Source organism: Archocentrus centrarchus, chromosome 19, assembly GCF_007364275.1.
Source record: "Archocentrus centrarchus isolate MPI-CPG fArcCen1 chromosome 19, fArcCen1, whole genome shotgun sequence".
NCBI lineage: Eukaryota > Metazoa > Chordata > Actinopteri > Cichliformes > Cichlidae > Archocentrus > Archocentrus centrarchus.
Genome location: NC_044364.1, coordinates 13,923,084 through 13,945,924, shown reverse-complemented (window position 1 = coordinate 13,945,924; position 22,841 = coordinate 13,923,084). Strand labels below are relative to the sequence as shown.

At 39.2% G+C, this 22,841-nt stretch overlaps 1 protein-coding gene across 4 annotated transcripts in view; it reads right to left on the bottom strand.

Moving 5' to 3' along the window:
- The window catches only part of adkb (adenosine kinase b), a 131,239-nt gene that overhangs the window by 1,949 nt on the left and 106,449 nt on the right, over positions 1–22,841 (bottom strand). For 2 of the 4 annotated variants that reach the window (XM_030755796.1, XM_030755797.1), the window contains exons 8-9: positions 15,632–15,667; positions 10,569–10,683 (exon numbers count right to left, since the gene is read on the bottom strand). In XM_030755796.1, coding sequence (XP_030611656.1) covers positions 10,569–10,683; positions 15,632–15,667 — 151 coding nt within the window. Of the gene's footprint in view, positions 1–6,199; positions 6,409–10,222; positions 10,303–10,568; positions 10,684–15,631; positions 15,668–22,841 lie in introns of those variants that run through there. The other 2 variants (XM_030755798.1, XM_030755799.1) reach the window with 2 other exon arrangements.

Here is a 22,841-nt window from a genome sequence, read left to right as displayed (position 1 = left end):
CAAATATCTGAAAAACCAAACAATAACCCAAGATGGAAACAGCACCCGGCGCTGTTGGGTCCAGGTGAGGTTCAGGTTACTTTATTTGTACCCACAGGTCGATTTGGTCCGCAGTGAGTGAGTCTTCAAAAACACAGAGAACAGATAAGAGTAATACAACATACTGAAGAAATAAATAGTAACAGAGAATTTACAGCATCGTGTAGGATGGAAAAAAATGGGATCTGTTTATCTGAGAGATGGCTGCTGAAACAAAACCGTTTTTAAATCATGTTGTTCTGCACTTCGGGACCAGAAACCTTCACCCAGATGGAAGAAACTCACACTCACTATGCAAAGGACGCCCGCTGTCAGGTAAAAATCGAACCAGCCAACTGCTGTAAATGTCTGTGTACAGGGATGCTGGGCTCAGCTGTGGCTCAGCAATCAGCCTCTTAGACCATTTAGCACTTTGAGTTTCTGTTCTTTACAGATGAATATCCGAGCCATGACACCAAGGAAAAGGATAAAACAGACTCAATAAAAGCGAGATAAAATAAAATCATCAATGTGGTGTTTCCTTAAACCTGACAGACCCTGGTGCCCTTGTTTTTGCACACAGCTTAACAGTTTGCCTCAAAGTATCAATAATTGTTCCAAGATATTCATAAGACTGAACACACTGCTCCGTCTGCGCCTTAATGGACATGACCTCGTGTGCATGAGTGCATTTTCTAAAATCAGTCATATCTTTTGTCTTAGACGTGTTTAATTGAAGATGGGACTCATCACGCCAGTTAATAAAATCATCAAGTCTCGTCCCATTATCTGTTAACAATAACAGAGCCGTCAGCACACGTTAAAATGGTCCTGTTTTCATACCTGCTGTGTCACAGATTTGTGTACAGCAACTGTCCTCAGTCTGTGTGTTCTGTACTTTGCTATCACCTGTTGCTACCTGCTGCTACAAGTCTCTCTTCATGTACCTGCAAGTGCACCTTATAGAGGCTTTATTGTGCCAGAGTGATTTCAATATTTTATGTAATGTGATTTTAATGTTTGTGCTGCTGCTCAGCATGTTTCAATTAATGACAAATAACAGAGCGCAATGTTGTCTTTAGGGCTGTGTAATGTGGTAATATATATCAGATGATGAAATAAAACCCTCTATTGTTTATTTTGTGATCTTGCAACATACTGTTCACAGCAATATTTTTCAGCATTTTGATGACATTTTGATGAGCAGCTACCACTACAGCATGAACGTCATTCGGTCTTGCATGGTCCAGGAAACTGTACTGTGCAAACACCGGCCTCCCTAACGGGCTCAAACACCACAAATATCTTCTTCCATGTATACAAGAACTGTCAGGTACTCAAAATTGATCTTAGTCTTATTATTGTCTTATTTATTGTTTGGACACATCCTTCATTGGTTAGTGAATACTGCCTTTTGCAGGTTCCCAAAGCCCAGAAATTGTTTTGTGTAAACTACAAATACACTTAAGGTGTTTTTGAAAGATATAAAGCAGCAAATCCCATTTAAAAACTACAATCACTAAACATTTTGGCTTTTTATTTTTATTTTTTTGACTGAAAACTATGACAACTCTTCTATTCGGTTCATTAATTAACTATTGTTTCAGTGTGGCTAACAAGGTAAATATGTTAGCTTAATGGACAAATTTGCAACATCCCTCATTTAAAAGCAGCAGATCATCCAGTGCTCTAATAAATTAAAAACAACGATAGAGCAGTTGCGACTGTGTCTCATTTCAGTTCAGAACAGAATCCATTAAATGAGGCTCTCTTTATTATCTTCAGTGAATTATACTGCTTCAATTATCAGTAGCATATGCACTTCAAAGAGACTTCCAGTTTAAAAGAGAGGAAGGAGGGAGGAAAAAAAAAGAGAAAGAAACAAAATTCTACCAGATGACAAAGTCTTGAGGTGTAGAGTGACATTAAATCAGCAACTTATGTCAGAACAATCTAAACCACACACACAATCTTCAAACAATCCAAGGGCTCTGGTGCCGATGTGAACCTTCAAAAAGGTGCAGGAGACAAAAGACTGACATGTGGATAAAAGGAACAAGAGGAGTCTGACAGACCTCTTATTGAGAAAAAGAGGTTGGGAGTTTAAGGAGAACATGAGGACAAAAAAAAAAAAAGTGTTTAATGAGGCTCCCTGCTAATCCAACAAGAGCTAACTGAATATCTGCACTGCAGATGAAACTCTGCACATTATCATTTTTTTTTTTTTTTTGGATACTTTTCTTTCCTCATCCTAAAGGGACAAAGACACACAACTTGGAGCCGAGTATATACTCAACACCTGATGTAAAGAAAATTACTGTAATGCACCAACTGAAAGAGACACTCAGTGAGGTTGTGCTTGAAAAAGACATCCTTCGAGAGCAGATTGCGAGTGTGTTACAGGTCATGCGCTGAAGATGTATCAGATTAGGAGTTATTGTGTTTTCCTAACAGCACAATTTCTTTTTAAAGGGAAGCAGCCGATTGTCACTTTGATAATAAATTGAAAATAATACAAGAATCCTTTCAGGATCAGCTAATTAGTAGCATAACGACTTCACTTAATTAATGCCACAGATGAAGCTCGAGCATCCTCCTCCCTCTTCAAATGATTAACTGCACATAAATGTGCTAATAATAAATTGCAGTTTGTCATCTACTCCACGCTTAAGGATCTGAAGTCGTTAGATGCGGTCGCATTTATGCGATAAACTTTGTCGATATAAAACTGGGTGCCTTAAAATCCAAAGCCACTGCACTTGTTCTGCAAAGATTCTGGTATTCATTAGACAAATCAAAACAAACAAACAAAGAAAACACTAACTGCTAATAAGTGGGTGTAAATACGTCTATGGTAGTTCAATGGCGAAGCAGTAGAAGGAGGAGTCAGGCCTCATTAGAAAGATAAATCAAAACCAGGTAACCTCTCGCAAGAAGTGATGCTCATCTCTCGGATAACAACACCACCCAAAAGTGACAGAGTTCATTAAAAATGGCCAGGATTTATTAGACCTACTGCTGCTAGCTGGTTCTTTTTTATTTGCTGTGTCTTATTGGTTCCTTGTTTTTATGTTCTTTTTGATATCTATCTTATCCATCATCTAACCAGTTAAATAGATATCTGCATATGAATAAGGAAATGCCTGTAGGCAAGGGATAAGATCTGGTTTCCATTTGTAGTCCTCTGGTACTCTGACCACTCACATTTGAATAGGCTTTGGTTGCATGCAGGTGAATAGATTGTGAGGAGAGGAATTTGACAAAATGCAGTGGCAAAGATTGAACTTTTCATTAGCCATAAATTATTTAAATTTATCTGCATTCGTAAATGATGACTGGCAGGTGGAACAGGAACTTTGGACCTACATATCCACTGCCTACAGAAAGTCCTGAAAAATTCCCCCTAGTCACACCATAAAATCCTAATCAAAATCAATCAAGTATAATTAGAACTAAATGGAAATAACACCCATCTCACAAAAAAAAAAAAAAAAAAACGAATTTTCCAAACATCTGTGGTTTTCAAGATGAAACAGCCAAATGCAGTCTTAGAAGGCTACCCACAAACATCCTTGTGATGTCGGGATTATGCTTCCCATGTCCACGAGTCCACTCAGGTCCGAATGATGTAAATTTCGTCATCAGACGGTGAGCGCGAGAGTCTGCACAGATGTTCGCAGTCTTCCCTTTATTTGTGATCGCGTGGACTCGTCCATGGAGAATTTACATTGCAGTGCACCCATTACGTATGCTCCCCAGGCGGCGGACTTCAAAGAAGTATTACAGGAATGACTGCTCAGCCATTGGGTCTCCAGCCTAAGGCCTGAATTATGATTCTGCGTTGGGACTTTGCGGGACCTACGTACGTAACCAGAAATCCCTTCTGAACCCTCACAATCCTTGCGGGCTGCACTGACCTGACATTTTTCGAGAGGTGCAATTCAGGTTAGGGTGTGGGGTTCAAAGGGGATGTCTGGTTACGTATGTAGGACAGACGCAGAAGCACAATTCAGGCTTGAGACAGGATTCACATAGATGTGTTGCTTCAACGCATGAAGGTGGGCGTTCCAGATGCTTGGCTGATCACTCTTCATGCAGTGATCCTGGGTCTTGAATCTAGGGATTTGAGTTTCCAGACTTTTAAATTTCATCTCTTTGTTTTCTGTTAAGTTCACCGGTGTAAAGTGTTTCTGTTTATTTCCTGTTTTTCTTTGTCTCAAATGCATTGTCCATATTTTTACTTCCTGTCTGTTGTTTACCTCAATTGTGTTAAGCTATGTTTAGTTTCCCTCCTTACACATGGCTGCTGAACCCTGAAACATCCATGTGAATCTTGACGAAAGGCATAAAAAATATTTGATTATTTCCTTACTTTTATGCTAAACTTTAATGCTAAAATTTAAAACTGTGTGTGTCAACACTCTACACGTTACACCTGATTAAAAAAAAAGAAACAAACAAACAAAAAAAAACAAACAGTGTGTTAGCATTAGCGGGGTGACATGGGGACGTTAGCCTTATTATAGCATATAGCTGTGCTAACCAGTACAGCCTCGGTATAAAGTGTGCCTCAGTGAATCGACACATTTACTATCCATATATTGTTTTTCATCCTTATGCCATCACACTCTGGTTCCCGCCTAGTGCTGATTGGCTTCAGAGGCTCACCTGCATTTATATAAAGCCAGACAGGATGGAGCACAGGTCTCTCCTCCATCAGCACCAGCCTTTTTCCTCAATTACTTTTTGAGGTTTTGTTTATTATTAGATGAGATGGCAGTTACAAACAGTCCAGTTTTATTACTTTAGTTTACTAATATTAATTTAGAAAAGAACCCTCAATTTGATGGCCAATGTGATTGTTTCAACACCTTCTTCCCTTTTTGTTTTGACAAAGATCGGCATTTATTTATGGTCGATCTTTGTAAGTAATTATTATTAAAAGTTCTGCGACCCACAGCAAGGTGGTAGCATCTCATATTGGGTTTCTGGGCGCCACAAATTTAGAGACCGTAACATATTTGGGGGTTTGTCCGGGCTTAATTTTTGCCCAAAGCTCAAAAACAATAATCCGTGATCCCTGTAGGGTTTAACAGGCAAATGTAACTTTCTGGGCTATTTGAGTTTTTGGTCTTTTTAAATATGATGCATTTGTATTATTAAAAAAAAAAGAAAAAGTAATGATCATAAAACATTGTGACTGATCAGCTTAGGGCTGGCAGCACAGTGTTTTCAATGGCATTTGCAGACCCAATGATTTCTAGACACAAAGCACATAAGAGATCCTATATTTACTGTCTTTATTCATGACCAAAGTTTTTATTCTCCTGCTAGGCCAGAGTTCATATAACCTCAGCGATGCAAATTATCGAATTTGACTGACATATTAACTCAAGTTACAGTCCAACAATTCTCCAGCCGTCTGTAACAAAGATCTCACTGGCAAAAATCAGCCATGAAAATCGCAATAAATAATAAAAAAAAAGACTCCTGCCAAAATACTCTGTTGTTTCTGGCTTGTCTAACATCTGAACTCATTTCACAGTAATGAGATCGGCAACATTATTTCCAATCAGTATAACTCTGCTGTATTTATTTTTAAACACTACCATATTCCTGTTCCTAGAATTGAGTCTGACAAAATGAGTGAAGCAGCAGATTGGTGGCGAATACGTGGGCGTGTAGTATGGCTGTGCTTTGACAGGTAACCTGCACCAGAGAGGAGGCAAAAAAAAACTGAAGAGAGAAAAAAAAAAAAAAAAAACTCAAAGGAATTCAAATACTTCCTTCCAGTAAGCTATAATTGTGTGCTTTTGTTAAGTCACTCTCATAATTCCCTCATTACAACTCTTGAATGGTGGTGATTAAACTTAAGAAATTCTTTCAACAGGCGTCTCTTTGAAATGAGTATCAATTAAGTCCTTTATTATCGGCTATTCTTTCTAACAATGACAATTCACTGCACAACAGTGCCGAAAATAAGTCTTTCCTTTAAAATAAGTGGCTATACGTGCAAATAAAACAACCTCTGCATAAGAGAAAAATGAGCATATGGAGTTTTTCTTTTTTTGACTCTGATATTATTACATGTTATACTTGATGATGTTCCAGACCTCAATAATGTTGCTTTGACAAGTGGATCAAATAGCTGGCAGGTCATTAAAATTAACTTTGATCCTGTCGCACTTTATCATCTACACAAGTAAAACAATTAATACATCATTTTAAATCCTGAGGTGCCCGGCGACTGGGAATTACACATGAATATTCAGCTGAAATTCATGAGCTAAAGTGCTTGACAGAGTGAAACATCTTTATGCGAGAAACTTCCCTGAGAATACTTCTTCTTCTGGAATGATTCCTGTTGCATTTCAGCCAAAAAATCGGAGCCTAGAGAGGGAAACAACATTACCACTTTCTTGGCAAATGTGACAGGTTAGAAGCAAGTTGACATTCAATCTGTTTCTCCATCATAACCAGCATCTTTGTTCACAACTGAGTTAAGGGAAGAAAAAAAGAAAAAAAAAAGGACATATGCCTGTAATTACTGTAACCGCAGGCAAAAGATCATCGCCAACCAATATCCTTTCGGGGAGTCTTGAAAGAAAACACTTCAATGTGAGACGCCAAGGAAAAAAGAGAGGAGGTCTTTCTCATAGCGCAGGCGGTTAATTGATTTTGCCTATTATGAAGTATGGAACATAAATATCCTCCTTTTTAAACTGACTACTGAGACATATTCAAGTAGAGCTTCAAATAATTCTGCAATGTTTAATTTGACGCCCTTCTTTAACAAACTACTGCATAAATCTGTGTTTTTTTGGGGGGGTTGTAACCAGTATTCACTTGTTTCTCCATCTCCTGCGATTACCGTGTGTACATGATTTTTTTAAATCTCCCTGCCTTCTCCTCTTGAGAGCCCTAAAACTCGCAGAGGAGCAGAGTCAGACTTTATCAAGTCCTTATCAGCGATTAGAGCAGCAACCCCCGCTGAATGATCATTTATTAGATCTCCTCACCGTTTAAGGTTCAGGGCACAATGATCTTAATTACTGCTATAATGGGTGTATAAGCAAAAGCCCAGTGTAGTTCCGCAGCGTCAGTGGCAGCTAAATAAAGGGCCATTTCCCCCTGCTCCCAGCTCTTAAAAGGCACGTTTGAAGCGGTGGTGTGATGAAAGGCTTCAAATGAAGGGCAGGGGAAAAAAAAGAACAATAACAAATTGACATCTCTTTTTTGGAGAATTATACCACGGGGGAAGGCATTCTCCCATCCTTAATCACTATAAAATGGTTTAACATGACATGCAGAGGCTGGCAAATGATCAAATCCTGACAGGAGGACAAATTGCAAACAAAATGAGAGATCAAGTTTATTAGAGCGCCGCCTCTGGGAAATGAAAATCTTTAATTCTCTTTTTACATTGACATTTATTTGGCTGGCGTGAATAGTGATGTTCACACACAGACACATCACCAGTGCTGCACCTACTACTGTAACTGCTCCACTGCAATGATAGCACAGTCAATGACATTTATCATGTTTGCCTTTGTAGCTGACACCTGAAACACATTGTCTTTCATCCAGCCAGCATTCATCATGTATTTTATATAAAGTTCACGGGGGCGCACGGCTGTGTCTTCATGCAGGAGCAATGAGGAAAGCAGGCGGGAATTATCCATCACCTCCAGCACAATGGATGGATTCTGGATGTGTTCTTTTTTAGATGTCGGGACTCTCTTTAAAGTGTTTCTTTTAAATTCTCATGAAAGGAAATTCACTTCGAGGAATTTGACTTTGATAATGAAAATTCAAATTAGCCTTTTCGATTAAAATATATGCTTTTAATTAAACCCGTGCAGTAACGCTGTATTATCACTTATTAAGTGGAATCATATTGGGATAATACCAACACATCACACAGTTAATTTATGAAGCTGTGTGATTAAATTAATAATAAGAGGAAAATTTGGAAATCTTTGTTGTGGAAGGTTTAAATGAATAAGAAGCAGCATACATCAAGGGTGCCGCTTTTGTGTGTCTTCCATCCATCCATCCATCCATCCATCCATCCATCCATCCATCCACACTTATCCAGTTCAGGGTCATGGGAAAGCTGCATACAATTCTTGCTGCCATAGTGCAAGAAGCAGGATACACTCTAAAGCACTCAAATATAGTATATAACAAGGAGCACAGCACACAAATAAATTTTGTAATTTTTGTAGCTCATTTTGTAGTTTGTGTTACTTATATTAGATTGGTATGTTGTAGCTTTTTTTCCTTTGTGGATCTCATTCTTTTTCCTCAGTTTGGCGGCAGCAATTATGTCTTCTTATTATTATTATTGGTCATTAAACCAATATTCTGCAAGGAATTACGTGATATGCCGACAGTAATGCAATGCCATTACTATTCAGCCAGAAACACTCACAAAATGTTGGCTAGTTTTCATCTCTTATTTAAAATCTCATACACATGAGCAGCATACTTGTATAATAATGTCACCTTTTTTTGCATATGTTTGCAAATATGGCAGATTGTGACGTAACGATAGTGCAAGAATTACTGTTTTAAACTTTTTTATGTTTTCTAAAATTTCTAAACTTCTAGATTAACATACAAAGGGGTATTTTTCTTATTAATTTTCTACTTTAAGATGTTATACTGTGTTCTTTGAATTACTGTGATTTATTAACGATGCAAATACATAAATTCTCACTTGTAACACACTCATAAATGACTAAACTTCTGATAAGAACTCCACCAGGTTTACAAGAAACCATCAATCAATTGTGGTCCACACAGTGTTATCGCCACAGGCTAAAGATGGAAAAGTCAGCACCATCAGAAAGGGGGCAAATTTCTCTTGCTGACGGACCAGGTGGTACCCCCAGGTGTGTGAGGTTGCACTGAGTGGGGGTTTTACACTCATAACCGAGAAGTTTGCTGGATGAGGATTTGGGCAAAATAGTGTGTTTGTTGAATTGCAGTTTATGCGTCAGAAACTGTTCAATAAACCATATTTTTCTGACACAGTTTTGAGAGACATTTGCAGACAGTGAAGTTAAGATGAGAAACATTGGAAATATCGTGAAGTCCAGTTGTTCTTGACTGCATCATTGCTCAGCTGTTTTTGTGCGCAGTCGAGATTCTCGGTGTGCGTCTCTAGCTGGCTTTACGCAGCTATCACCAGCATACTTTTATAACAGCAATTTAAACAGCTTTTATTCATTTAGAGCTTTTTTTTTTATATATATATACTTAATGCAAAGTCGGTCTTCTTTTAGGTCTGATTTTGGTCTCCATCTGTGGGAACTCCATCAGGTAACTGGCACTGGACAGTTAGCTTAGAGAGAATTCATTCCAGCACTATCAAAAATGATTTAGCTGTTAAAAAAACTGCTGAGAACGAACCAAAATCTCACTATAGCTTCCCACAACTGTATAGAGGCATTATAAATCTCTGTATAATTGTGAAAAACTGCACAGCCGAGTAAATATTCTGTGAGTTCATCACTTTGAGTGTGCCCATTCACGTTAAACACAGTTAATTTATGCACTGTTAACATAAAAATATTCATTACAGCTGCTTTATTCTTTATCATACAAATGTAGTCTTTTGAGAATACGGCCAAAATGGCAGCACAATTTATAGACCTAAATAAAGAACACCAGTAATATCTGATTGATTAATAATGCCAAATGTCAGCTTATAAATACTCTTGCCAGCAGTATGAAATTGAGAACACTGGACACATGTGAAGACACTGTCCTGCAGTGCTACCAGTCTTGCTGTTGCACTGCCTCTCTGCAGTCCCCAGTGATGAGTGATATGTTGGAGTCTTTACCTGAGGCTATCTCTCCCCATGCACGACTAGTCTGAACTGAACTGCAAGGGCAATGAGGAGAGACACCCCGTGGCTCGAAACAAAGGCAAAGGCTCCCAGCAGTAATCGGAAACTATTGTCTCTCCTCACACTGCTTAAACCTGCAACCCCTGCTCAGTTATGATGACACTGCTGTTTAATGTCCTGTTAACAAATATGCCCTGTATCAAAGGAAATTGGATTGATTTGAAGGCCAGCTCTGTCAACCATTCCCCAAGGTCACTCTGCCAGCATTTTGCAAAAAAAAAAAAAAAGGGGGGAAAAAAGGGCAGGATGTAAGAGTTTGAAGCATTAAAAATTGCTGAGGACTGGCCTGGAGTCTGTCCAAGACAAAGTTAGAAGTACTTCACAAATCAATGCCTGCTCTCTGCATCCCCCACACTTCTTTTATGCTCTGAAATGACAGAATGTAGTGCAAGCATTCTTTTTTTTTAAACATCTGGTGTCAATATTGGAGCTTAACTTCAAAGAAATTACTGATAGCATTCTGCTCCCTTCAGTCAGCGATCTAGCATCTATTTAAGGCTGTGTTCTGCAGCTTCGAGATATGAGGTTTAAGTGAAGGGTAAAGATGTCCAAAAGGGGCCAAAGATGGGATGGCTTGGAGTGGAAAATATGTGTAGATAAGCAGACAAAAAGCCGAAAAGAAAAATGGCATACCAACAGTTGCAACGGTGTCGTCCTTGCCCTGGGTGAAAACCACCACTCGCTGCCTCTTTGTGTTCTCCTTGGGGAGGTTTTGGGTTTTCTTTGCGATCTCTGCAATGTCGTCTGTCTGTAAAAACACCAGACCACCGGGTGAATATGTTGAGTTGACTGAATGCAACATGAAGAGCAATTTCTGAAGAGTTAATCAAAGATCACACGTGTGACTGAGAGAGGTCAGATTTTTCCGATCCAGCCAGACAGATCAAAGTGCTAATGAAACCAGATGGGCTGTGAACCCATTTCGAAACAGATCAATAGATCATTGAGGGGTGCGCTCAGTGATGCTTCCATGCACTTACTGGAGAACTGCAAAATATTAGAATGTCATATTCCCTAAGTGAGATGAAAATAAGCGTGTTAAGATATGCCGTTGTCAGATAAAGCTACCTCTGCGAGCTGAAGGGATAGGTGGTGCGTGTACTGTATCATTCTCTTCCTGAAACAGGCCATCTCTCCTCAGCATCTGCACTGAATGGATATTCTCGCCTGGAGACGACAGAACTCTCCAGAGTGCTTGCCTTTGATCATGAGAGGGATAAAAAAAAACCCACACCTGTCAGTGCTACTTTATTATTAACTCATCATGATGTACTATGAGCAGGTAGAACGTCTTTATCGCCGTCTCGCAGTGGGGTGGACTGCTTTTCTGTAATACAGCACACCGAGGAGCTAGCATTAGGGATCCTAGATGCCTCTAGCATCTGTATCAAAGCTAACGATTGAGCACCTTCAGGGGTGAGCAAATACTGTGATTATGGGAGTAATCACAAAGATAGGCTCCAGCCCAATACCACCAGCCTCACTGGCTCAGTCAAACCAATGAGCTTTTTACACCTTTAAATGCTTCCCAAACGTCCTTTAATCAGGCCTGAGAGGTCCGGGGAGACCCAGGGCTGAGGAAAAATGGGTGTAACACTCTAAGTAAGTGCTAATGGTGAGGTTAATACAGAGGCCGTTAGCAGGCGATGGCGGAAAAAAAAGAGCAATTTGTCACTGTGACTGGATGTAACCACAAGCACTCCTCCAGACACTGAATGCAAAAACCACACAAGGCTTCGGCACATTGTCACCCTTAGGTTTTATGTTCACTGACATAAAAAAAAAGTACTCCACTCAGCTTTAGGAGTTAAAAGGTTCTAAAGGCCAGAGGTGGTAGCGCACATACACACAAACACATATAAGTTGACAAAAAGAGGAAGAAAGAAAGCACTGCATGGCAATGATGGCTGATTCAACAGGTGCTCTTCAAGTAGAGCAGGTAGGAAAAAGAAAAAAAAACTAGGAAACATTCTAATATCAGCTAGATATTATGTGCTGCAAGTGTAACCACAGAAACTCAATGAAGCGCTCTTTCTTGCTGTAAAATTATATTTTAACTTTATTTGTCAAGCAGCTTGGCAGAAAAAAAAAGTCTTCATTAGGGTCTGACAAACACACAATCAGTCAGAATCAAATAGTCCTGGGTGGCAACCTGCCAACACCCTCGGCATGCTACATAACCCATAGAGGGGACTAGAAATAAAAGATGTCAAAATTGTGTAAATGTACAAAAACTCACAGTAAGTGTTTTTCAAAATGAACAAATTATGAAGACACACTTAATTTAAATTACATTTAAATCCCAACTGCATAATTTAATCCAAATATTACGAACAGTGGCGTCATAGTGTTGCAGCTTACACCTAACAAGCAAATGACCGCCAGATCCTCAAATATGCGGAGCTACCCGCAACACCTTGCAAATACTGGAGCAGCCGAAAGTAGTTTTAATATAAATAAAAGTAAATCTATAAGGTAAAAAAGTTGCGTGCTACATGCAAAAAATCAAATAAAGTGGAAAAATATTCTCTAAACAATTCTCTTTTACTATATCATAGTTTTATTCCATGTGACGTAACCCAATATCTAAAAGTCGGTCTTAAGTTATGTCAAAGGGGAAACCAGAATATCCAGTTTTACAGTTACACCTACACTAAAGTGAACGAAAGTAAAATCTCAGAATACAAAGAAAACATCACTAAGTATTAGTATTTAAATTAAGACTCCCACGGGAGTCTCGCTCGTCCTCCTGTGGTCTCACCTTTGGACCCACGATTCATGTGAATAATTTTAAACCTTAAACACTCATAATTGAATGTTTATCTCTCTTCACATTTTAAGATTTTTTTTTCCTTGCTCACTTTAGTATAACAACTTTAGATGTGCTAAAATTGGACGTGCTGCGTTACCCTTTACACATCTAAGCATACATAACTTCCTCCTTTCTGCCTGGCAGAAACACTTACCTGACAAGCTCCTAGGGCAAAATGATGCAGAAAAATAACGTTCAGCGTGAGCGCAGACAAATGACTTGACAAATGATATGGTCAATTTGGTTTACTACTGACAAATGGCAATATTTACAATTGTGAGGCAATTGATCAGACACAAATCAAGAAACCGTGAAATATGAAAGCTCTACAAGGGTGTTAAATTGTGTTTCTCTGTTGAAGCCAGTGAGAAACTGATCGTTTCCACTGCATGCTGCTTGAGAAACACTACGAGGGAGAGATTCAATTAGAGCCGTGATGCTGAGAGTTCTTTGAGCATTTAAAAGAAACAGATCACAATCAGGCGACTGTGTTCAGATCTGCTGATTGCTGTTTTGGAGAGGAAAGCTTTTTATCTTGCGTTTAAGCTGAAGAAGGGCTGCTGTCATTTTTGTTAGTCATCCATAATGTGATAATAACAGTGTTTCAGAATACGCTCAAAGTACATCACGGGGCGCTTTAGGGTCATATACAGCAAAATCCAATTATAGTTTTCCTCAAAAGTGTCACCCATAACCAATTAATCTGGACTTTTACTGAACTTCAATCAACCTCACTGGCCTGCATACAATTTGTTACAGACAGCAACTTTTCTTACTTTTTGCCTTTCTTGATTAGTTATAGGCTATTAGACTATCATAGAAACTTTATTCATATAATTATTATCATGAATAATTATTGTTTGAATATTGATGTTTTCAAAAAGAGCTACTCTGCTTTAAACACTAGTTTTAGTTTTCTTTGACCAGAAAATGGTTAACAGGTGGTTTTCTCTGGCAGCAGAGACTGCCACTGAACTATGAACTGAGCACATGCCTTTTGTTGCTAACAGCCACAGGATATGGCTGAAAGCTCTTCAAAAGTTCTGGTAAGTTGATCTTGTAACATTTTTTTTGTCCAATTACTTGTTAAAGCTTATAAATGAGTCTTAAAATGAATTTATATGATTAATATATGGCATTAATAAATAAGTAGTAAATAAACAAATATGAGTAAGTATGTAAATAAATGCAGTAAATAATTAAACATTTTAATGTATATTCCAAGATGCATCAAAAAAGTATGAAATTTAACTAAAATCTAAAAATAAATAAATACAAATATATAATAAAAAAAAATCTGGGTATTATATAAATTATTTAATTTGCTTCATTCATTTACTTTGTATAAATTTTCCACTTTTAATTAAAATGAATAAAAACTTTTCCTTTACCAATTTGTTCAATCCATGGCAAATTTGGAAAAACATAAGTTACATAGTGAAGTAGAAACGTACTGAGATATGTAAAATGTAAATAATACAAAAATTGAGTAATAGCTCAATCTGGTGTCATTTTATGGCATTTTTATTAAGAGTGATTTTTTGGATTCCTGTATTTGTTTTTGATTTTGGCAGTTCTGACCAAATCAAGGTTACAAAACACATTCTAACAAAACTACATATTTACTCACACAACAAATTTCCTCCATTAACACTGCCGCAACATTTATCCATCATCTTCGGCTCCAATCAAAGTTGCACGGACTGCTGCATACTGTGCATATTCATATTTTTGAAGGTTGCCAGGAGCTGGCCTGTACTGGCAAAGTTTAAAACTGTCACCAGAAAGTGACGAGAGGAAAAAAAGACAACGGTGAAGAAAACATTTTTGAACTACAGCCATCTAGAAATGTGCCAAGTACAGTACACACCACTGATGTTATCTGAGAAATCACATTCATCCAATGCAATTTCGCAGAGTGTTCTGCCAAATCAGGTTGACACGGAAAATGTCAAAGAATTGTAACTACTAGGAGAGTCTTCACTTTGCCCTTTGTGGGGATTTTTTTTTTTTTCCATGTGAGGCCCCTCCATTACTAACACCTCCCCAATCCCACTCCCCCCGCACCTCCGCCTTCATCCTTTCTCCTCTCTTAAACCTGTCACTGCCATCAGGATTGCATTTCTATTCCAGTCACGTTGATCACACCGTTAGTGATTCTGGATGACAATTACTCACACAGAGCAAAGACATATTCAAGGCAGCTCTACCTCTGAAAGAGAGAAGGCACTTAAAATACCTGAGCCCATGTGAAGAAAAAAAAAAAAAAAAACTCGCATATCGGCTATTTGTGTTTTGATTTTTGCATTTAAATAGCAATGGAAGGAATATGCAAAACACAAGGAAAAAATAGACTAAGGGAACATTCACTTTACACTTAAGAGGCAGCCCCACATTAAAACACAGTGTACTTTCTGTAATCTTCATTTCCATAATCCAAAATCACAGGTGGCTGTAATTTGGTTATTAAAAGACTACAGTGTGTTTCAGTGTAGTGTAATGCTATGGCAGTGAAGAGGAGACATACAGTATGATCCCTGAGTGCAATGAAGATAATGAGGAGGCTTTTTAACCAGGCAACCTGATGAGCCCCACGCCTGCAGAGAAAAGCTTGAAACCATGCCCAACTTCTCAGCTTCCCAAGAGGCTTTTCAAAATTCAATAAATAACATCTGTAGGCGATGTTGGGTGCAGACCTAGCAGAGTGCGTCATAACAGAGAGCTGGCTGAACAAAGAAACCATGACGACTGCCAGGTTTCCATAGCAACTGCTGCAAGGCCTGGAGAGTATAATAGCACATCAATCACTGTCCAAAAAGAACTTCATTATCAGCAAAAATAAACCTTTAGGATCTTTTTAGTGTGCAATTGCTGGTCAACTCACCTCAAAGCCCAGCTCTTTGGCAAATGTGGCCGCCTCCTAGAAAAGATAAGAGACACACAAATGAGCAGTTAATTACAGAGTCACAAACACAGCACAGTGTCACACACCAGACGTGAAGTAAAGACATCTCGCTTCCCGCCGCTCCTCACGTCTGGCCATTTCACTTGAGAATAAGTAACCTGAGTTAGTGTTGCTCTGCCAACTCCAGATTTAATAGGCATGCAGCCCACCCATTTAAACTATAGCCTGACATCATCTCATCTTACCAGAGCAGCATGAGATAACACTCCATCAGCCTCCAGCCTTGAAACCACCACTGAAACCATGAATATGTGCTAGTGTGTGGGAATCCCCAACGCTGCAGGCATTCAGCGCCCACTTTATGTTGCTTTAGTCTCCTAACAGGTGCACTTAAATGTTTATGCAGGCTGTATCATGTTAATCACGAAAATGGCACGCTGATGCTGACCTTTTACGTGTTTCATATTCTGATCTAATCTCCCAGTGGTTGCAGGTACAAAGAGGTTTCAATAAAAAAAAAATAAAAAAAATCTAAAAAGATTGAAAGTCTATTAGCAGACTCCTGCAGTTTCTCACCTGAGGGTAACCAGATGATTAAATAGATAAGACAGGAAATAAAGAACATAATTCTGTTAAATACAAATAAACATTTTTCATTTTTTTGAACTTCTCAAATCCACCTCCAATTCAATTAAAAGCATGAAGAAAAAAAAAGGATTAACTAGAATCTGTGTAGATTTGAAGTTCATTTCTGTTACAAATCAATTAAGTTTAAGTGTATTTGACTCTCATGCACACCTGAAAACACAGTAAAAATATTTTATTGCATTCTCTCTAAACTATATATTATTTTGATTTGGTACAGAAAACAATTAAAACCAATAAAAAATGACCCCCAAATCCCAAACTACATGGGATGCACTTGCAAAAATGTAAGTTGTGTCTGTGACTTCAGATGCTTTTCAAGCATTCAAATATTTTATTATATTTGAATGCTTTTATAATATTTTATTCCAAGAACATGAACATTATTTGCAGTGTGGTTAGCTGTGATGTGCAACATGTGAGTAATAAATAGGCCGTGTTACGATCCTTTAACTGATGACAGAAGCTGCTGCCTGTCAGCTCAGAACGATGTCACAAATTGTGACAGACAACCTCCTGCACTAAATTCACTTCTGACCCCAGACAGGATAATAAGTTGATGCTATGATTCTAAATAATCCAATTATCTGCTGAAGGAGGTGGAGGTGGGGTGCGGTGTTAGTGTGACCTTGGGGAGAGGTTGACAACCTGGTCCTCAAACAGAAGGGGAGGAGATGACATGGAACAATAAGGTTACTGGTCCCTGGAGGAAAGCCTCATGGTTCTCTGGCTTGGATCAACATCACAGCACCAGCAATATGTCAATTCATCACCCCACCCTGCCCCCTCGCACACAGCCTAGACAATTAGCCGCTGTAGCCAAGAAGCAGTTTTATAATCAGCAGAAGGTAGCGTTCACTTTGAACCTCCCTTTGCCTTTTCAATCTATCGAGGGCTTGGGTCTCACATTTATTTTCCTTTATTTACAACCACATATTGACTTTTCTCCTCAGGAACGCTCCATCACCAGCAAGCACGAGGCATCTCACAGGGACAAGAGCAGCAAAATGTCTTGTCAAAACAGCAATATTTCATATCAAAGCATTTAAGAGACACACGAGTGAAGGCTGGAATAACTATAGTGCTGCTGAGCAGTACATGGCTCTGCCTCACCCACTGTCTCTCTCTCTCTCTAGTTAGCAGCTATAATATTTGTGAGAAAAGCCTTTCGAGAGAGTGTGGGTGTAAGAAGAACAGATAATTGAAGCAATGTCTATGAGCCACATGTGTACAGTGTAATCCTTTTTAGGAATTTATTAATTTCTAGTTGTTATGAATGCCAGCATCAAAAATATGCTGTACTGTAAAGCTCAGCTAAAACTAATATACTGCTATGATAAATATTGTATGGTGGTAAATATGCAATTACCGAGACTACACATACAGCCAATAAAACTGGAGCGATAGGCAATTAAAGCCACAATTCCTTAAGGGGCTTATAGCGTTAATATTCAAAAATCTTATGTTTCAGGCTGCGTGTGTTGACATGTGCTGTTTTGGTATGTTGTGGTAGACGGTTTTCAAATGACGGCCCATGTGCTTCTACAGCTGTTGCAACAATGACAAGTGCTTCGAGTGACATCTGGGCGAAATCCTCTCGTGCTCAAAAAAAGCGTCTCATTTGTTCAGAGATTGCTGTGATTGCACGCTCGCCTTTGATGATCTCCTCAGAGTCTGATTCCAAAAGAGAGAGGACTCTTGCAGATTTCAGGGCTTGTATGTTCTCCTCCTTCTCCTCTTCGGGCAAACAAGGTAAAAGATAACAAAAGCAGGCAGAGTGCATGAGCCCTCTGCAGCCATAGTTAGTATAAAGCTATCAGAATGTGAGAGATGTTGCTGCTGTCAGAGGCTTAAACAGTCAAAGGGATATTTTTAGAGAGCTTAAGCTAATAATCCAGAGCCCAGTCGGGGGGGTGGGGGTGGGGTGGGGAGTCTACAATGTCTTGCCAAGCAAAATGAAAGAGGAAATACACACTTCATGCAAAGGGCAGTTTTCAAAGCTTCACACTTCCTTGACACTGTAAGTGACAGGAGCCTAGCCGGCCTGAAACAGTCAGTGCGCGAGCTGTACATTGCATATTTTCTGTGAAGTTATTTATATCGTGTAGATGTTTTATTTTTTTTTTCTCCTTCCTTTTTAATGAAGCTAAACTGCTGATTCTGCATTCCATCTCAGAAAGCTGCAACATGCAATTTCTTTTGCTGCCTTGGGGATGTGAACAAGCTGTGAACATAAGACTACATGCAAACTTGTTAGCAAAAAGTTAGCTAATTAAACAGCCAATAGACACAGAGATTGATTTGCAATATTTAAAGTCTGGCCACCAAGAATTTAATACTTCGCTTTTAGCTCAGTTTTTGGTCTCTACCATCTTATAGAAACGCCTGGCTCTTTAGATGCTAAATAGTTGCTAACTCTGTCGCTTGTTGCTGTGAAATGACTTTGATACACAATAAGTGAAAAAAATATCTAAATTAAGTAACACCGGTGTGGTCTTCTACAGCTGTAGCCCACCTGCTTCAAGAATCAACATGCATTCAGAGATGCTTTTCTGCATTACTTGGTTGTAATGAGTACTTGTTTGAGTTACTGTTGCTCTCGTATCAGCCCAAAGCACACATTTTCGCCCAGAGAACTGCCGCTCACTGGATGTTTCCTCTTTTCCATATTATGCTCTATAAAGATGGCTGCACAGGAAAATCCCAGGAGATCAGCAGTTTCTGAAACTCTCAGACCAGCCTGTCTAGTACCAGCAACCATGCCACCTTCAAAGTCACTTAAATCACCTTTCATCCCCATTCTGATGAGCAGTTTGAACTTCAGCATTTCATCACGACCACGTCTACATGCCTAAATGCACTGGGTTGTTGCCATGTGATTGGCTGATTAGATATTTGCATTAACAAGCAAATATATGTATCTAATAAAGTGGCCGGTGAGTGTTTATACTACAAAAGTTGCTGGACCTCGTAATGATTTTAATTCCAAAAGATTGGACAATTTGGAACCGGTTCTCGATTCCTATCCCAACTGTCCAAATCATTTAATGCGCTGGCTAATAAAATACCACTACATATAAGGGCACCCAGGAGAAAAGAAATTAATAAAATTGTCTGAGTCATTAGCTTCCAGGATAAAATATTCCCAGTAGAAAAAAAAAAAAAAACCAAAGCAAGTACTGAGTTTTTTTCCTCCTCTGTGTAACAAGTTGTCGAGCATATGTCACAGCAGGGGTGCATCAGGAAAAAAAAAATCCAATTTCAGTGTTTTAAAGAATCTAAATCAAAAAGCAAACCTCAGTGCTAAGGTTAATAAAAGTTGATAAGCTGAAAAGCAAACTCCCCCAGGCTATTCAGAAAATAAGCATTTGTTTGACCGTTAGCCCAAGCTGATGCAGAGGCAGAAATTGAATTGCATTTGACGTTGTGGGTTTTTTTTTTTTTTTTGGGTGTTGCCCTGACAAGTTATTCACACCAAAAACCCCTGTTTCCTTCTTCCTTTATATAGCAGCTCATTTCACATAACTCAGGGTTTTAAGGGACTTAAACGAGAACAACAATTCTGCATATGTAGAATACCTTTCAAACTACAGGAGAACAAATTATCAGGCCTGTAAAGATCACTTAGAAATGACTGATGACTTTAGAAACCATTTCAAATAAACTGAGCATGACATGGCGCCAACTAATTCAGCCAATTATCACCACTCACAGATTATATATATATATATTAAACACACACACAAACACATACATAACAACAGCATATGACATGTTTTTTTCATTCCATACATGTAAGCATAAGACATCACTGAGGCGAGTCAGACAGCTTTCATAAATGCCCAGTATAAACAACATCTGGCTTCAACTCAAGTGTTTCCAGTAAGATTACTACAGCATACATGACAGGGCAGCGGGTGGGGGTGGTGGTGGTTGGAGTCTGAATAATTAATCAAGACGGTGGCATCGAAGAGGATCATCAAGCGTCCTTGACGTGGCCTCAGGGTCACACACATATCTCCTCCTGGGTGTCAGGACGTCAGCCCCCAGCACGAGCCCAGGTGTTGCCGAACAGGAAGCTGCCACCTCAAAGATATGTGGGCTGATAACAACCATAGGTGATTATTAATATGATCATGCAAGCTGATAGCACCTCACTCGTGTTGGGTGGAACGAAGGCAGACCCCTGCTACTGTGCGGGACAGATTAGGATGAATAAATCACCTGTACTGAGCCCTCCCAAAGCTCCCAGGAGAATGCAGCAATTCTGCTCAAGCATGACATGCCACAAACATGGGGGTAAACACACGCAGGAACAACACACTCCAGAAAAGCTAGGAGTTGCATTTACTGCCTCTGGGAATTTACTCAACAGCAGCTGATGGTATTTCACTTTAGGTTTTACTGAGCCATTAAGTGGCATGTTTCATCTTTGCCTTGATATTTTCTTACATTCAAGTGTGATCACTCAGGATTTAATCTCCAAGTCAGTGTATGTTTCCAGATAGACTTCCATCAGCCACTTTAATCAAATCCATAGAAGAGCTTTCTCAAACTCTGAAAGGTACAGCACTGTGCAAAAGTCTTGAGTCAACCCATATTTCTTTATATTTTTGCAAGGAAAATGGGAACTAGTAGCAGTAGTTTATTGAAACATACATAGAAATACAGCGCATAAGGCAAAAACAGAGTTTGTACAATTCTAATGAGCTTCTAAGTCAATATTTGGTATGACCACCTTTATTCTTCAACACAGTCTGAACTCTCTTAGGTGAGCTTTCTTGCAATTTCTTTAAGCAGTCTTCAGGAAAAGTTCTCAAAAATGATGTTGGCTGCCTTTTGTTCCAGTCACTGTCAAGATGTTCCCACACTGCTTCAATAACATTGGGGTCAGGCTCTAGGGAGGTCACTGTATGGTTTTTCTATCCCATCTATGCTTTTACTGCATTGGCAGTGTGTTTGGGATCACTGTCATGCTGAAAAACGAAGCCGTTGCCAATAGCTGCTTTTTTAGATAGAAATGTATGGTGGATCAAAATCTCAAAGTACTTTTCTGTGTTTATAATTTTTGACAAGCTCTCCAACACCACTGGCTGAAATACAGACCCAAACCATGACAGAGCCACCATGTTTGTAAAGATGGCTGTGGACATTCAACGTTGTACCTCTCTTCTGACCTCAACTTCAATTTGGATTCATCACTCAATGGGACCACTGATTTTCAGTCCAGTTGTTGTGTAGTTTGGCTTATTTCAGCCTTTTCTCCATTTCCCTTCTTTAAGAATGGCTTCTTGACAGCCACACTTTTGCTGAGACCATTTCTGATGAGGCTTTTATAGGCCTGCCACTTCTTTTCTTCTCCACTTCACTTCCAGTTTCCTCAAATTTTTAAGGAAATGCTGCACAACTTGCCAAGAGATACCGAGTTTTCAACTAATGGGTCTTTGGGAATCACCTTGTTGGTGCAAAAAAAAAAAAAAATCAATTTTATGGCTGTCAGACTGTTACCTTTGGCATTTTTCATAGATTCAACTAAGGACACTGGAACAAATTATGTATTTTTGCAATGGGCTGCTTGTAACAAAGCATCTAGAATTTAAAACTGGTTCTTAGGTAAGTTTTCTGTTACGTGTCGATACAACACTGTTCATCCCTTGAGATAGGTGCCTTTTTATGCACTGTTTGAATAGCTGTGCACTAAGAAAAGATAGTATACGTGTGTGGTTCTCATGTGGCAAAACCTGGACAAGCAAATGATGTTGTTTTCTGAGATTTTGCTTGTGTATCCATCGACATTATCAGCCCCTATCTCAATAGTGATGTAAGAGTCAACCATACTTAAAAAATTAACTTCTTTTTCTTTCTGTTTTGAAAGAAATTGAGCTGACAAAGTTCTGCTCAATAAAATATCCTGAATAAAGGAACTAACCAAAAATAATTCAGCTGAGACATTTTCCAAACTTAAAAGCAAGTGCAAGGTTTGACTGAAGCTTTTCATGTGACCAATTTCAGCAGTGCCCTCGCCTGTCAGTCCATTATACACTTCTAGCAACTGCATCTGCTCCTGTCTTCCTCGGTCTACCTACAAGGGCAGGAGAGAGGTAGCAAGCCTATGGGGATGGTAACAGCACCTACAGCACAGGTCCAAAGGTTAAACAATCAGAAACATGTGCACTACATAAATATCTTCTCTGATAGCAATCACAGCATGGGAAAGCAGGGTTTGCATAAGGGGCTCCGAACAGAGGATGTAACCTTAGATAGAGCAGGAGGGACCAGACAGGCATTCAGTGCATCTGCTGGGGCTAATGGAAGCAGTGGCAGCAGCAGTGGCAGCTTTGTGCTGGGGGGAGTTAGTTATCAGCCTGATGGCCTTATCAGCACTGAGGGCCTCTATCACACATCTCACCTCTGGACTCAAACAAGAGGTCAGTACACAACGTCAGACTACCAGAAACTGGTTATCTCTCAAGGAAGTGGATGAAGGAAAAACAGTGGATGAAGCATTTCAGCTCAGAAAGCGCAGCTATTAAACAACTTTTTT